At 38.4% G+C, this 17,002-nt stretch overlaps 1 protein-coding gene across 1 annotated transcript in view; it reads left to right on the top strand.

Moving 5' to 3' along the window:
- CATSPERE (catsper channel auxiliary subunit epsilon) overlaps positions 1-17,002 on the top strand; it is a 199,715-nt gene that overhangs the window by 30,344 nt on the left and 152,369 nt on the right. Inside the window, exon 3 of the mRNA XM_069069156.1 lies at positions 7,102-7,175. Within this exon, the coding sequence (XP_068925257.1) occupies positions 7,102-7,175 (74 nt within the window). The remainder of the gene's footprint in view (positions 1-7,101; positions 7,176-17,002) is intronic.

The following is a 17,002-nucleotide window of genomic DNA, read 5'->3' as shown; positions in this document are numbered from 1 at the left end:
AACAGCAGTGCCAGCAAAAAGATGGGGTGAAGTAATCTTTTAGCCCAAGAAACTCAGATCAGCAAAAAGGTATGTCTTACTCAGGTAAAAAGGGGGTGCATTCCAGGACAGGAAGTATCCCAGCAAGTCAGCAGCAAGCCCCACTGCAGCAAACCAGCAAGAGATCCTGAGCCCCAGTGCAGTGAAGCAGGCAAAAGCCAACACCAGGACCTCCACATGCCTTAGCATAGCAAAGGGAATAGGCAGACTCCAGTTCTGAGAACCCCCACATACATCAGCATAGTCCTGGTCAAACAGACAACCTCCATTAGTCAGATCTCCACATGCTTCAACATAGCCCCAGGCAAGCAGGTACACACCAATCCTACAGGTGCCTAAGCAAATAGGAAGCCACCAGTCCCAGGCCCCCACCACATGCATAGTCCCAGGCAAACAGGCAGCCACCAGTAGTCAGACACTTCCCCCCCACATGCTTCAGTACAACTCAGAGAAATGCAGAAATACCCCCCCCATTGACCTCAGCACATTCCAGACATCAGCACTAAGACCCTGGTGTAATGGAAATGCAGATTTAAAGATCTTCCCTGCCCCTAGGCTAAAGTGCACCTGAAGCCTGGGGAGGGAGGCTTGTTTTTCAGTAGATACTTCTTGATTGGCCAGTGAGTCAATAAGGTTGTTACATTCTCTGAGCCAGGAGAAGGCTATATAAGCCCTGATGTGTAGCTTTGTTTTGGGACTCACTTTGAGAAGTGTTCTGTGATTTGATCTGAATTCTGGGAAGCCGTTGTTGAGAGTCCCCCGGCTTTGAAAAACCCAGAATGTGGAAACCCAGATGTTGACTGGGTATGGATGTAATGGTTGGACAGTTTAGAAATCTGTCTACTTGATGTTTCTGTCTTGATAATTATGCCTGTATACTTTGAGGTTCAGGGTGCTGACCTTTTCTCCTGAACAAGGTAAACGATATATGTCTGACTGATTAAAGTAAGCTTGTTAACCCATTTTGAGTTGCTTTCCTTTAACAAAGCAGATCCAAGAACCTGTGGTAGCTGCAAACCCTGAGGACGCTTGGGGTGCTTGCTGCTACACCTGGTTCAGGAATAGCTGCCAGACCCCTACAGCCTCCAGCAGGGCCAGCCACCACCACACCACCCCCTCAGCTCAGTACCAGACATGAGGGGTCCCCAGAGATGTTCAGGACAACATCAGCACAACACCAGGTAAATGGCCAGGGCCTAAAGTCACAGGCACAAGAAGCTTGAGACAGTGCCCCTTCCACCCTGGGTGCAAAGCTCAAATTTAAAAGAAAGAAAAACGCTGCCCCCCCCCCCCCAGAAAAAAAAAGAATCTGACCATAGAGAGTTATTATGGTGACAGGGAAGACCAAGACACAAACTCAGAAGAAGACAAAAATGTCAAAACACCTGTGGGAAAAACCCCAAAGAAAAAGAGGAAATAGTCTCAAGCCCAGAAAGAACTCATGGAAGAGCTCAAAAAGGAGCTTAAAAATCATTTAAGAGAGGCAGACAAAAATTGGAAAAGAAATGAAAGTGATGCAAGATAATCATGAAAAAAGAGAGTCAACAGCTTCTAAAACTACTTAAAAATTAGTAGAATTGGGCAAATGGAAAAGGAAATACAAAAATCCACTGAAGAAAACAACTCAAAAAGTACAACTGGCCAAATGGAAAACAAAATGGAAAAGGTAATAGAGGAAAACAACATCTCAAAACTTATCGAATCAGGCAATTGGAAGGTAATGACTCTATGGGACATCAAGAATCAAACAAATACAAAAGAATAAAAAAAATGTAAGAAGATATAAAATACCTCATGGGAAAGACAACTGACCTGGAAAATAGATCCAGGAGAGACAATATCAGAATCATTGGACTATCTGAAAGCCATAATCAACATAAGGACTTCAATAACATCTTTAAAGAAATGATCAAGGAAAATTGCCCTGATATCCTGGAACCTATTTTGCCTAGGCAAAATAGGTATTGAAAGAATCCACCTATCATCTCAGGAAAGATATCCCAAAATAAAAACCCGAAAGAACGTTATAGCCAAATTTCAGAACTATTCAGTCAAGGAAAAAATACAAGTGATCAAAAAGAAATAATTCAAATATCACGTCACAATCAGGATTACACAGGACTTGGCAACTGTAACATCAAAGGGTTGGAGGTCATAGAACATGATATTCTGGAAGACAAAGGAGCTAGGACTACAACCAAGAATGTCTTACCTGGCAAAATTAAGCATAATACATCAAGGGGGAAATGAACATTCAATGAAATAAAAGTATTTCAGGCTTTCATAAAGAGAAGACCAGAACTAAATAAAAAATTTGACCTCCTATATCAAGACCCAAGAGAAGCATAAACAGGTAAAAAGGAGGAATGAAAACATTAAGCATACAATAGAGCTATTTCCATCCTTACATATGAAGATGATACTTGTAATTCTTAAAAATTGTATCACTAATAGTACAGCTAGAAGATATCTATATGTGTGTATGTATATATATACACATATATACATATATGCATATACATATGTGTGGAGATGTATACATATATATACATACATATATACAGAGAGAGAGAACAGGTATAAAGTGAATTTGATGAAATGACATAAAAAATTCAAGGATGGGGGCTGCCAGGTAGCACAGCGAGTAAGAGCACCAGCTCCAGTGTCAAGATGACCTGGGGATCAAATCTGGGCTTAGATACTCAGCACCACACCCAGAAACACCTGGCCGTGTAACCTTGAGCAAGTTACTTAACCCCAATTGCTTTAAAAAAAAAAATTAAAGGATGAGGAAGAGGAGCACATGCAAGAAGGAAAAGAGGTAGATTGGGGTAAATTATTTCACATGAAGAGGTTTGAAAGAACTATTACAGTGGAGGGGAAGATGGGAGGGTGGGTAACAATCATCACTTAAACCTTACTCTCATCAGTATTCACTCAAAGAGGGAATAATATACACAGTTGAATATCGAAATCTATCTGACATGACAGGGAAGTAGGAGGAGAGGAGATCAAGTAAAGGGGGGAAGGGACTGACAGAAGGGAAGGCAGATCAGGGGAGATGGTAGACAGAAGCAAAACACTGGTGAGAAGGGAAGGGGTAAAAGGAGAGAGAGGACTGACAGGAGGAAGAATAGGATGGAGGGAATTACACAGGTAGTAATCATAACTATTATGTGAATGGGATGAACTCTCCCATAAATGGAAGTGGCTAGCAGAGTGGAATAAAAAACCAGAATCCTACAATATATTGTTTACAAGAAACCCACTTGAAGCAGAGAGACACACAGAATAAAGATAAGGGGCTAGAGCAGGATCTATTATGCTTCAGCTGAAATTAAAAAAGCAGAAGTAGCAATCCCAATCTCAGGCAAAGTAAAAGCAAAAAATAGACTTCATTAAAAGAGATAAGGAAAGAAACTACATCTTGATAAAATGTGCCATAGACAATGAAGCAGTATCAATACTAAACATATATGCCCTAAGTGGTATAGCATCCAGATTCTTAAAGGAGAAGTTAAGTGAATTACAGGAAGAAATAGAAAGACTCCGCTAGTAAGGGACCTCAATTGTCCCATCTCAGAACTCAATAAATCCAACTAAAAATAAACAAGAAAGAACCTAAGGAGGTAAAGAGAACATTAGAAAAGTTAGATATGACAGTCCTTTATGGCATGATTTAGACAGAAAGCATAAGCAAATTATAAGAGCAAGGAATAGTCTACCTGACAGAGGAGGGGGAAAATTCATGACCAAATAAAGAGATGGAGAGCATTACAAAATGTAAAATAGATAACTTTGACCGTATTAAGTCTAAAAGCTTTTGTACAAACAAAACCATTGCAACCAAGATTAGAAGGAAAGAAGAAAGATGTGAAACAATCTTTACAGCAAGTGTCTCTGATGAAGGCCTCATTTCTCAAGTAAATAGAAAACTGAGTCAAATTTTAAGAGTACAAGCCATTCCTCAATTGATAAATGATCAAAGGATATGAACAGACAATTTTCAAATAAATCAGAGCTATTGGCATGTGAAGAAATGCTCTAAATCACTTTTGAATAGAGAAATGCAAATTAAAACAACTTGAGGTACCACCTCACACCTATCAGATTGGCTAATACAACAGAAAAGGAAAATGATAAATGCTGGAGAAGATGTGGGAAAATTGGGACACTAATGCATTGTTGTTGGAGTTGTGAACTGATCTAACCATTCTGGAGAGCAATTTGGAACTATGCCCAGAGGGCAACCAAACTATGCAGTTGATCCAGCAATACCACTGGTAAGTCTGTATACCTAAGAAATCATAAAAAAAGGAGAAGGACCTGCATGTGCAAAAATATTTATAGCAGCCCTTTTTGTGGTAGCAAAACATTGGCAACTGAGGGGGTGCCCATCAGCTGGGGAATGACTAAACAAACCATGGCATACAAATGTAATCGAATACTATTGTACAATAAGAAATAACGAACAGGCAGATTTCAGAAAAAACCTGGAAGGCTTGTACTAACTGATATAAAGTGAAATGAACAGAACCAGGAAAACATTGTACATAATATCAGCACTGTGTGATGATCAACCATGAATGACTAGACTCTTCTCAGCAACACAAGGGTCCAAGACAAGTATAAAGGACTCACAAAGTAAAATGCTATCCATATCCAGATAAAGAACTGATGGACTCTGAATGCAAATAGAAACATATTTTTTCACTTTATCCTTTCTAGTGCTTTTTTTCCTTTTTATTTGTTTCTTCTTTCACAACTGTGACTAATATGGAAATATTTTTACATGATAGCACATGTACAAACTATATCAAACTGCCTACCATTTTCAGAAGATGGAAGGGGAGTCAGAGAGGGAGAAAAATACAGAACTCAAAATCTTGTAAAAATGAATGATAAAAATTTTCTTGACATGTAATGGAGAAAAATAAAATACTATTTAATTTTTTAAAAATAAATAAGGCATGCCTGCCCTCCCAAAAAAACAAAACACGCACACAGTAGTTGAAAGGTAATCAGAAAGGGGAAGTTACTCATAGCTAGGGGGACTGGGAAAGCCTCCTGAAGGAGGTAAAATTTGAGCTGGGTCTTGAGGGAAACCAGGAAAATTCAGAGATAGATATTAAAAAACAGAGCAAGGGGCAGCCAGGTGGCTCAGCAAGTAAGAGCACCGGCCCCAGTGTCGGGATGACCTGGGGGATCGAATCTGGGCTCAGATACTTAGCACCACACCCAGAAATAACTGGTCGTATAACCTTGAGCAAGCTACTTAACCCCAATTGCTTAAAAAAAAAAAAACAGCATTCCAGGCATGGGACACAGCAAATGAAAATGCTTAGAAACTGGCGATGGAGTGTCCCATTCAGGGACAAGATCAAGGGAGCCAACTATGCTGTAATACAGTACATGAAGGGGAGTAGAGTAGCCTGGAAAAGCAGGAAGGAGTGAAGTTATGAAAACTACTGCCTCTCATGGAAAATTAAAATAATATCTTTTTTAAATTCAATAGCATTAATCACATCTTTATTCTCCATAATGTCAGTTTTACACATAAGAACAGTCACCTTTGGTGCTATAGTATCACAATTAATTTTTTAATTGCCATAATCTACTAAAATTTTTCGTTACTTCTTCATATTCATTCTGGTCCATGAAGTCTGATGTAGGACTGATCGAAGGAAAATCTGGGTAAAGGGATCAATTATGAAGCTATCATAGGACTTCAGAGCTATGTGTAATGAAGGTCTAGACTAAAGGTGTTCACCGTGGGAATGGAGAAGAAAGGACAAATCCAAGAAATATTTCAAAACAGAAGAATACATATAACTTGATTTGGCTAAGATGAAAAAAGATGAGGACGCTCCTCATTCCCACATAGTAAGCAAAGATCAACTCAAGTATTTTGCCTAATCATCTAGGGATCCAAAGGGATGGTTATATTATGGATGGAATAGAGAAAATTAGTTAGATGAGCTACTTTTGAATGAGGACAGATAGGTGACTGGGGAAATAATGAGTTCAGGGTTAAATACTTTAGGTTTGAGATATTATATCATAGGATATCATAGCATATCATAGAATCATAGATTTAGATCTGGATCTTTGCAGGACACTGAGTCCAACCCCCTCACTTTATAGGTAAGGAAATGGAGGTATGAGATTAATAAAGGGAAGAGAAATCCAGGGGTAGAAAGCACTATTTGTACATACAGAATATATTCTGTCTGGATGACTAGACTAACAAAATTCTGTGGTGAGCTCCAAGATGCTTCAGTCATGCTAATGGTAGAAAATAGAGCACCAGTGGTACTATTTCAGGGTTTATTTCACATGCTATGTCCATAAGATTGGGAAGGTGACATGGCATAGAAATGTAATTATTTTTTCTAGAGAGCTATGGATAATTTGCTAGTGACATCATAGACTAGTCTGCTGTGCCTTTCTTGACTCTGCTATGCCTATAAGAGAATGGGCTCAATCATAATCCACTTTTTCCTTTGCTGTCTGTAATGTGAATTTTCCCTCCTCCTCTCACAAAGAAATAGTTCTAAAGTTACTAATGACCTACTTCCTGGACAAATTCAGTAGTTTTATCTCAGTCTTCATATTCCTCAACCTCTGCTGTACTGAACACTGCTGGTCACCCTTTCTTTCTTGAAATTCTATTTCCTTTGATTCCATGACACCCCCACTAAGCTGGATGTTCTACCAGCTTCCTGACTGTTTCTTCTCTGTCTTATTTACACACTGGGATCCTTCTTCATACTCCCTAAATATGGGTATTCCCCAGGTATCAGTCATGGGCCCTCTGCTCTACTCATTCTATAATTAAATTCTTAGAGGGATCCTGCATCCTCATTTCTTTACTTACTACTGCTATGCTGATGACTCTAGAATTAATATCTGATGTACCAAACTCTCATCTGAGTACCAGTTTTCTATACCCAGCTCTTGTAAGATATCTAAGAGGGAGCCTGGATTTAAGTCTTAATAATAAATGAGTAAAGTCTTTAAAATTATGTTATGAACATTACTTTTTCTTTTATATTCCTTTAGATCTATCTAGAATATTTTGGAGACGATTTTAAAGAATGGAGATACCCAGAAACTTGCTCTGTGAGAAACAAAAGGTAAGATTTTTTTATAATAAAAATAGTTATGTATATCTATACGCATGTATATTGCATATGCTTGTATTTAATGCACATTCATATTTATTTTATGGTGGGTTTGTCAAGATTTGAAAGGAACTTCAGAGAGCTGTGATGCAAAGATCACTTTTCAAGTAGAAAGGAAATTACTGAAGACTTATGTAGGCAGAGATTCAGCCCTAATAATACAAGACTTGTTAGAAAGATCAAGTGAGATAATGTGTAAAACAATTTCATCAGCAAATGATATAAAGAACAAATCAATGAATTGGTCATGCAACTAAAAAAGAAAGCCAACAAATAAAAACCCCATCAAAACAAAAAAATAGAAATTATGAAAAACCAGAAAAGAAATAAAGTTAAAGACAACAAAAACACTAAATTAATAAAATTAAGAGGTGGTTTTTAAAAGGAAAAAAAATAAAATAAATCACCAGCTAATGACTTTAAAAAGAAAGAGAGAAATCAAATTTCTGACATAAAAATGAAAAAGTAGAATTCACAACAAATGAAGAAGTGAAAGAAATTATTGGAAACTTTTTTTTGCTCTTTTATGCCAATACAACTGATAAATGAAATGGATGATTATTTTAAAATACTAAAAAATCAGATTAATAGAAAAAGAAATAATGAATTTAAATTTAAATAACCCAATCTCAGAAAAAGAAATTGCACAAAACATGGTAGACTCCCAAGGGGAAAAAATATTCCACAGCCAAATGGATTAACTAATGAATTTTATCAAACATTCAAAGGAAAGTTAATTATAATGTTATATAAATTGCGTAAAAATAGGAAAAGAAAATATCCTACCAAACTACCTCAAGACTGATATGTCCCTGGTACCTAAACTAGGGAGAGATAAGCCAGATAAAGAGGAAACTATAGGTTAACATCTCTAACATTAGTACAAAAATATTGAATAAATTACTATCAAAATTCTACACTATGACCAGGTTGGAGTTATATCAGGAATGTAGGGTTGGTTTAATAATAGGAAACTATCAACATAGACTATATTAATAATAATAATAACAATAAAAATCACATGATTATTTCAAGACACAGAAGAAAACTTTTGGGAAACATGCACCTATTTATGTTAAACAAAACAAAACATTTGGGGCTGCTAGGTGCAGTGAATAGAATAGAATACCAGCCCTGAAATTAGGAGGACCTGAGTTCAAATCTGGCATCAAACCTTTAACACTTAGTAGCTGTGTGACCTTGGGCAAGTCACTTAACCCCAACTGCCCTGCCTTCCCCCCTCCAAAAAGCAAAAAAAAAAAAATCAAAAGAGTAGGAATAAACAGACTATTCAAATATAAGGCCTTTTCAGTAAGATCGAGGGTAAAGGAAGAATGTCCCTTATCACCACTATTATTTTTTATACTTCTAGAAATTCTTGTTATAGTAACAACAAGAAAAAGAAATGAAGAGAAATAGCATAGGCAAGGAAGAATCAAAATGATCGCTTTTTCTTTTTTTTTTGTCTTTATTAATTTGTTCGTTTACTTTGAGTTTACAAGAGGATATGATAGATTTTTATACTTAATGTAGCATGTTATTTCTTCTTCAAACCAAGATTGACAGGAATAGATCTCATGTAAAGCTCCTCTCCCTCCCCTCTTTCCCTCTATTATGATACATTTTGTGTCTCTTCTTGATAGAGTCCTATGCTTAACTGGTTGTGTTATTCCCTCCTTGCACCAGAACCAATGAGGGAAAAGCTCATATAATGATCATCTCCCTCCCTTCTTTCCCTCTACTATATTGTTTTTATGCCTCTTTGTGTGACGTAATTTACCCTTTTCCGATTCATTCTTTCCTTCTTCCATTGCAGTCCCTTTGTAGCCCTTAATAAGGGTTTTTTTTATAGTAATTTTGTGTAATTTATACCCATACCCTCTACTTGTCTATAAAGTTTGTTCTTATTAAATAACAGGGTGTGTGTGTGTGTGTGTGTGTGTGTGTGTGTGTGTGTTTTCCTTGTTTGCCTTTCTATGTCTCTCTTGTGTCTCGTAATTGGAGGTTGAATTTTCCATTGAGCTCTGGCTTTTTCATCAGGAAAGTCTGGAAATCTGTTATATCATTGAATGACCATCTCCTTGCCTGGAAGAATATGCTCAATCTCGCTGGGTAGGTGATCCTTGGTTGTAACCCAAGCTCTTTTGCCTTGCGGAAAATTGTATTCCACTTACTCTGATCTTTCAGTGTAGAGGCTGCCAGATCCTATGCAATCCTCACTGTGATTTCTTGATATTTGAACTGTTTCTTTGTGGCTGCTTGTAGTATTTTCTCCTTTACCTGGTAGTTCTGGAGTTTGGCCACAACTTTTCACAGACTTTTCAATTTGGGATCTCTTTCAGGAGGTGTCCGGTGGATTCTCTCAATTTCTATTTTACCCTCTGGTTCTAGTATCTCAGGGCAGTTTTCCTTGATGAGCTCTTGGAAGATGTTGTCCAGGCTCATTTTTTCATCATGATTTTCTGGTAGGCCTATGATTCTCAGATTATCTCTCCTGGATCTGTTTTTCAGGTCAGTTATTTTTCCATTGAGATATTTTACTTCTTTTTCTAATTTTTCATTCCTGATGTTTTGTTTGACTAATTCTTGGTTCCTCAGAGAGTTATTAGCTTCAATTTGGTTAATTCTAGTTTTTAGCGAATTATTTTCCTAGGTTAACTTTTGGAGCACCTTTTCCATATCACACATTTTTCTTTTTAAGGAACTGTTTTCTTCATTGTAATGTTTTTCTAATTTTACAATTTTGATTTTAAAAGAATTATTCATTTTATCTTCTATCTCTCTAATTTTGTTTTCAAAGTTCCTTTTGAGCTCATCTAAGAATCTCCCTCTGAATTTGGTTCTTCCCTCTCCAGAAAATAGGACTCCAGAATCTTTGTCTTTGCAGTCTGCTTTTTACCCATTTTGAGGCAGGGTCCTAGCCACCCCTTCCTCTAGGGTTCCCAAGCCATGACTGTTTAAGGTTTGGCCCTGGGGCAATAATTACTATGTTTTCAGGATCAGAGGGGGAGATTGGAGCAGCCAAGGTTCACTCTGCCATCCTGGTCCCTGGAGGTCCAGATAGGGGCTTTTTAAATTTCTAGGCTGTGTATTGGTAGTCCCAGCAGTAGCTGCTGCTCCTGTCAGGGGCCCTACATTTGACTCTTACCCTGCTCCATCCAGTCCTGGCCCTGTGGTGATAGGCCTGGCATTGGCCCTTGTGGTTGGTGGGTCAACTTGCCACCAAGTTGATCAGGCCTCATCCAGGCCTCTTTGCACCATGGTGTCCAGGCCTCTGTGCTGCCTGGGGTCGTCTTCTGAGCCTCTGCAATGATCACTTTTTCAAGATGACATTAGGACCTCTAGAGAAAATAATTAATAAGAAAGAAATAATTAAATAATAGCTTTATCAAAATAGCAAGATCTGAAATACATCTACAAAAATGATCAGCCTTCCTATCTATTACCAATGAATCTTAGCTGGAAGAAAAAAAAATAACATTGTATATAAGAATGTGGGATTTCAGCTACTGAAATAGAGGAATGATACAAATATAGCCACAAAACATTCTTCACAGATAAGAAAATAGACCTTAATAATTGCTAAAATATTAATTGCTTGTGGTTGGGTAATAACAAAAATTATAAAACTATCCAAATGAATTTGCAGACTTGCTATCATACCAATCAAATGACCAAAGTGTTACTTTACAGAACTAGAAAAAAATAAAGCTATATATCTGGTTGAATAAAATGTCAAGAATCTCATGGAAAATAATAAAAAGTAGACATAATGGGAGTCTAGCAGTACCAGAGGTCAGACGATGCTAAACTGGGGGTCTAACGGTAGCAAATTTAGAATAAACTGGTACTGATTAATTAATTTAAAAATTGACCAGTCAAACATATAAAGAGCATATGACCCAGAAATAATTGTACATAGTAGCACAGTATAAACCAAAGAATTACAACTCCTAGAGTCAAGACTTCATATTCAAGAAAAACTACTAGGAAATTTAGCAGTCTGGCAGAAATTAGGTTTAGATTAATAATTTACTTTAGATACCATAATAAGCTCCAGATGAACACATGCCATAAGTAGTTGGTGGTTGTACTTTGTTCTCAAAGAGGAACAAAATGACACCACTATGTTAGGGTCAAGATACAATGCATCTGACTGTGGCTGATCAGACAAATATGAGTTCAGAATAATCTACCACAGGTTGGGCACAAATAGTCCATGTGAACATTTGGGGTGAATCCTCTAAATTTGTGCCTATCATGTTCCTTTTGAGGTACTTACAATTCTGCTTTGCTCATAGAGCACATCACCTTCTCTGATGAGGGCATGCCATGCTGAGTGGTGCTGTGCCAGTGTCTTCCATGTCACACAATCAATTCCAAAGTTCTTAAGAGAGACTTTGAGAGTGTCCTTGTATCTCTTCTGACCACCATGTGAGCCCTTGCCCTGTGTGAGATCTCCATAAAATAGTCTTTTGGGCAAGCATACCTTTGGCATTCAAACAATGTGGCAAACACATTGGAGTTGTGCTCTCTGCAGTAGAGTTTGAATGGTTGGCAGTTTAGTTTGAGAAAGGACCTCAGAGTCTGGTACCTTATCCTGCCAGGTGAGCTTCAGAATCTTCCTAAGACAATTCAAATGGAAGAGATTCCGTCTCCTGGCATGGCACTGGTCTGTCCAGGTTTCACAGGCATAGAACAATGAGGTCAGCACAACAGCTCTGTAGACCTTCAGTTTGGTAGTGAGTCTAAGATCTCTTCTCTCCCACACTTTACTTCAGAGCCTCCCAAATGCTGAGCTAGCTCTGACAATGCCTGTGTCAACCTCATCATCGGTGGGTACATCCCTGGAAAGTGCTCTGCTAAGGTAAATGAACTTACCACAGCATTCAAAACTTCTCCATTTGCTGTAATCAATGGTCCCATATATGGATGGTGTAGTATTGGCTGATGGAGTACCTGTGTTTTCTTGGTGTTAATTGTTAGGCCAAAATTAGCACAAGCAGCAGAGAAATGATCCATATTTTGTTGCATCTCAGCTTCAGAGGCTGCATTGCATGCAAAGTCATCTGTGAACAAAAAAATCATGTACCAACACTCCCACAACTTTGTTCTTGGCTTATAGCCTTTTCAAGTTGAAGAATTTACCATGAACGTGGCAGCTGACCTTGATGCCGTGTTCATCCTCACTGATGGCATTTGACAACATGGCTGAAAACATCATGTTAAAAAGCATGGAGGCAAGCACAACCTTGTTTCAGTTCATTAGTGACTGGGAAAGCACAAGAGCATTGTCCACTATCCAGAACCCAGGCAAGCATGCCATCATAAAATTAACGTACAATTCTGATAAACTCTGGGCAACCAAATTTTGACATAATTTTCCATAAGCCCTCATGACTGACTGTATCAAAGGCCTTGGTCAGATCTACAAACATTGGGTACAGACCTCCGTTCTGTTCCTGGCATTTCTCTGGAAGTTGTCAGGCAGCAAATAACATATTGATTATTCCTCAGTTGTTTCTGAAGCCACACTGGCTCTCAGGGCATCTTCCAGGTGAAGGATCAGCCTATTAAGGAAGACTCTGGCAAGAATCTTGCCAGCAATGACTAAGAGAGTGAGCCCCCTGTGATTGTCATAGGACAATCTATTTCCTTTACCTTTATAGAGATGGGCAATGGAGGCATCCTTGAACTCCTGAGAGATAACCTCCTCTTGCCATATAAGCTGGAAAATTTCAGTCCTCTTTTGTATGAGCAGTGGACTCACCACCTTGTAAATCTCAGCTGGAATAGAATCAGCACCAGGTGCTTTGCCATATGAAAGGAGCCTAATGGCACTTACGACTTCTTCAATTGGAACTTCAGCTAGGGAGGGATTGACTTCAACCTGAGGTGAATGGTTAATGACCTCAGCATTGATTGATAATGGTCTGTTAGAACACTGTGGAAGTGTTCAGCCCATCTCTCTAGGATCATGTCTTTATCACTAATCAATGTCACTTCCTTAGCACTAAGTAGTTAAGATGCACCATAGATCTTTAGCCCATAAATAACCTTCAGGGTATCATAATAGTGCTTTGAATTGTTACTATCAGCATAAAACTGAATTTCATCTGCCTTCTTACTGAGCCAAGAATCTTGCATCTCTTTAAGCTTCATTTGTACTTTACTTTTGATGGAATTAAATGCTGCCTTCTTAGAGGTGGATGAACTATTCTACTGGTAAATCCTATGGAGTTCACATTTTTCATTTAGCAGCTTCTGAATTCCCCCATCATTTTCATCAATTCAATCTTAATATTTGTGTGTTCTGACCCAGATAAGTAAATGCAGTGCTGTGCACCAAATCTCTGAAAGCTGCCCACTCCTGTTCTTCTCCACTGTTGTCAGCTGTGTGTTGGTCCAGCTTTCCCTCCACACTCTACTTTGTTGACATTAAGTCTTCTGGTAGTTGTCTTGCCTTGGGAGGGGGGCCACCATTCTGTTGAATATAAATATTTAGCTTAAAGAAGATAAGTCTGTGATCAATCCAGCACTCTGCACCATACATCACCGTCATCACTCTTACATCTTGTCTGTCTCTTCTGCTTACAATGGCATAATCTATTAAATTTCCTGTGAGGGTGCATTCATAAAGTTTTATTGCTTTTAGGTAAATGGAAGACAGTATTGGTGATGAGAAGGTCGGGAGATTCACAAAGTCTTCAGCAGTAACTGACCATTGCCATTGCTGTTTCCAAGTCCATTCTTCCCAAGTACTCCCTGCTATGTCTGTTAGTCTGAGCCTACTCTCACACTGAAGTCTCTCAGAACTATAAGCTTGTTTTCTTTTGGCATGATGATGAGGGTCTCCAGATGTTCATAAAATTTTTCTTTGACTTCATCATGGTGGGAGCATAGGCACTGATGATGGTAGTGTGGCATTTTCCCACAAGTGGTAATCGCACTGTTATGCATCTGTCATTCTCTCCTTTGGGGAGTCATATGAGCTTGTTGACTAGACTGGTTTTGATTTCAAAATCTATACCAGCTTCACAGTATTGCTCCTTACTGTGGTCACTCAGCAGAGTTTACTCACAACAAGAATTTTTCTTTTTTCAAGTCTACGAGGTTTTGTGTTGCTGATAAGTGTGCATACATTCCATGTACTGATGGTGAGTGGAATCATCTTTGTAGAAGTTTTTGTATATTTTTTTATGTGTTTCAGCCACAGGGTGGGATCCTCACCTGCCATGGTAATCAGGCAATTGAGTAAGCAGACAATTTTTAGGGCACCTTATCTGGCCCCTTCCTCATACCAGGAGGTGAGCAGTGCAGTCCTTAAAAGGCTGTTTAGACACCCAGGGTGCTTCTGAATTCCACTGATGCTTCCAGTGAGAAGATGACCCTATGGCCTGGGCTGCCTGTGTGCAGAATTGTGACTACAGCTCCTAGTATATCCATACCTGCTGTTTCTTTACTTGCCTGCCACGGCAGGACTTTGAGATAGGCACAAAGGTAAAATGGTATGGGTGATATCTTTTGATTCATGTGTAAATTGGATTTAAGTGAGGTAGAGGTACACAAAGTCATCTCTTCCAGAGTCATCACAATCCAGTGCAGGATGGAGTCAAGATGACTGGTGATGATGACTCAAGATGCAGTGGATGACCCTGGCATCTTCGATGTCTAACTAAGCTCTAAGCACTCCACAGCACCTGCTTCAGCTGCCAACAAAATGTTCCACCCATTCCACCAGAGGAAGTCTTCATGTGCTTGGGGTAGACACCCCCCCCCAACTCACTGACAGTTTGAGACCCCTAGGTCACCCTCAATCTTGTTTAGCCCTTCTGCTGAAATGATTTACCAGGGTGTGGCCACTTATAGCTTCTTGGAGCCACAAGTGAGAGGTAGGTGGATTGGGTGGACACTAAAGACAGAAAGCAGCCCAAAAAAGGGTTTTACAGCCCTCACACCAGAGGTACTAGTCTTCCCTGTACACACCCTCCACCCCAATGCACAACTTAGAGAATCAGGGAAAGATACCTGTCGTAACTGTCAATGAGGGAAGAGTTATTGACCAGGCAAAGGATAGAAAGGATCACAGAAAATAATATAGACAACTTTGATTACATAAAATTTTAGAGATTTTATACAAACCAAAGCAACATATTTATAATTAGCAGGGTAATAATTAACTGGGGGAAACATTTTTAGCAGATTTCTCTTTTAAAGGTCTGAAATGCAAGATATATGGGATATTGATATAAATGTTTAAGCACCACCATTATCCAATACTTAAATCTTCAAACAATATGAAAAGGCAGTTCTCAAAAGAAGAAAGACAGGCTATCAGGAACCAAATGAAAAAATATTCCAAATCAATAATAAGAAATGTACAAATCAGAAGGGCTCTGAAATTCGATTCATTCTCATCAGATTATCAAAAACAAAAAGGAAAATTACAATTATTGGAGGGGGTGTGGTAGGACAGGCACATTAATGAACTGTTAGTATAGCTGTAAGTTTTTCTGGAAAGCAGTTTGGAACCATACCCAAAAAGTCATTGAATTATGCATGTAATAATTTGACCCAGAAATAGCACTTCTAACCTTATTCCCCAAAGAGATCAATCAAAAAAGGAAAGAACCAGCTTGGGGCGGCTAGGTGGCGCAGCAAGTAAAGCACTGGCCCTGGAGTCAGGAGGACCCGAGTTCGGTTCCAGCCTCAGATACTTCACAACCACACTAAAAACTAGCCGTGTTACCTTGGGCAAGTTACTTAACCCCAATTGCCCTCCAAAAAGCAAAAAAAAAAAGAAAAGGAAAGAACCTGTAAGTACAAAAATACTTATAACTTCACTTTTTGTTTTAGCAAACAATCAGAAACAAAGTAAACGCCCATCAGTTAAGAAATGGTTGAACAAAACAAGAATTAGAGAGCATTATAAAATGCAAAATGGGCAATTTTGATTACATTAAATTGAAAAGCTTCTGTACAAACAAAGCCAATGTAACCAGGATTAGGAGGGAAGTAGAAAATTGGGAAATAATTTTTACAACCTATGTCACTGATAAAGGACTCATTTCAAAAATATACAGAGAATTGAGTCAAATCTATAAGAATACATGTCATTCCCCAATTGATAAATGGTCAAAGGATATGAACAGGCAGTTTTCAGAGGAAGAAATTTATTTATTTAAATTTAAATTTATTTATTATTTCTTCAGTGAAAGAAAAGATATTTATAAGCATATGAAAAAATGCTCTAAATCGCTATTGATTAGAGAAATGCAAATCAAAACAACTCTGAGGCACCACATATCACCAGTCAGATTGGCTAAGATGACAAAACAGGAAAATGACAAATACTGGAGAGGATGTGGGCAAATTGGAACACTAGTGCATTGCTGGTGGAGTTGTGAACTGATCCAACCATTCTGGAGAGCAATCTGGAACTATACCCAAAGGGCTATAAATAATTTCATACCCTTTGACCCAGTAATGCCACTTCTAGGATTGTATCCCAAAGAGATCATAGAAATGGGAAAAAGACCCATATGTACCAAAATATTTATAGCATCTCTTTTTGTGGTGGCAAAGAATTTGAAATTAAGGAGGTGCCCATCAATTGGGGAATGGCTAAACAAGTTGTAGTATATGCATGTTATTGAATACTATTGTGCTATAAGAAATGAGGAGCAGATGGACTTCATATTTACCTGGAGAGGCTTATACGAACTGATGCTGAGTGAGAAGAGTAGAGCCAGGAGGAATTTGTACACAATTATATATAC

This window comes from Petaurus breviceps, unplaced genomic scaffold, assembly GCF_028583685.1.
Source record: "Petaurus breviceps papuanus isolate PSGF00001 unplaced genomic scaffold, PetGlider_PUasm1.0 90778, whole genome shotgun sequence".
In the NCBI taxonomy this organism is placed as follows: domain Eukaryota; kingdom Metazoa; phylum Chordata; class Mammalia; order Diprotodontia; family Petauridae; genus Petaurus; species Petaurus breviceps.
This window is presented reverse-complemented; position numbering and strand designations above follow the sequence as displayed.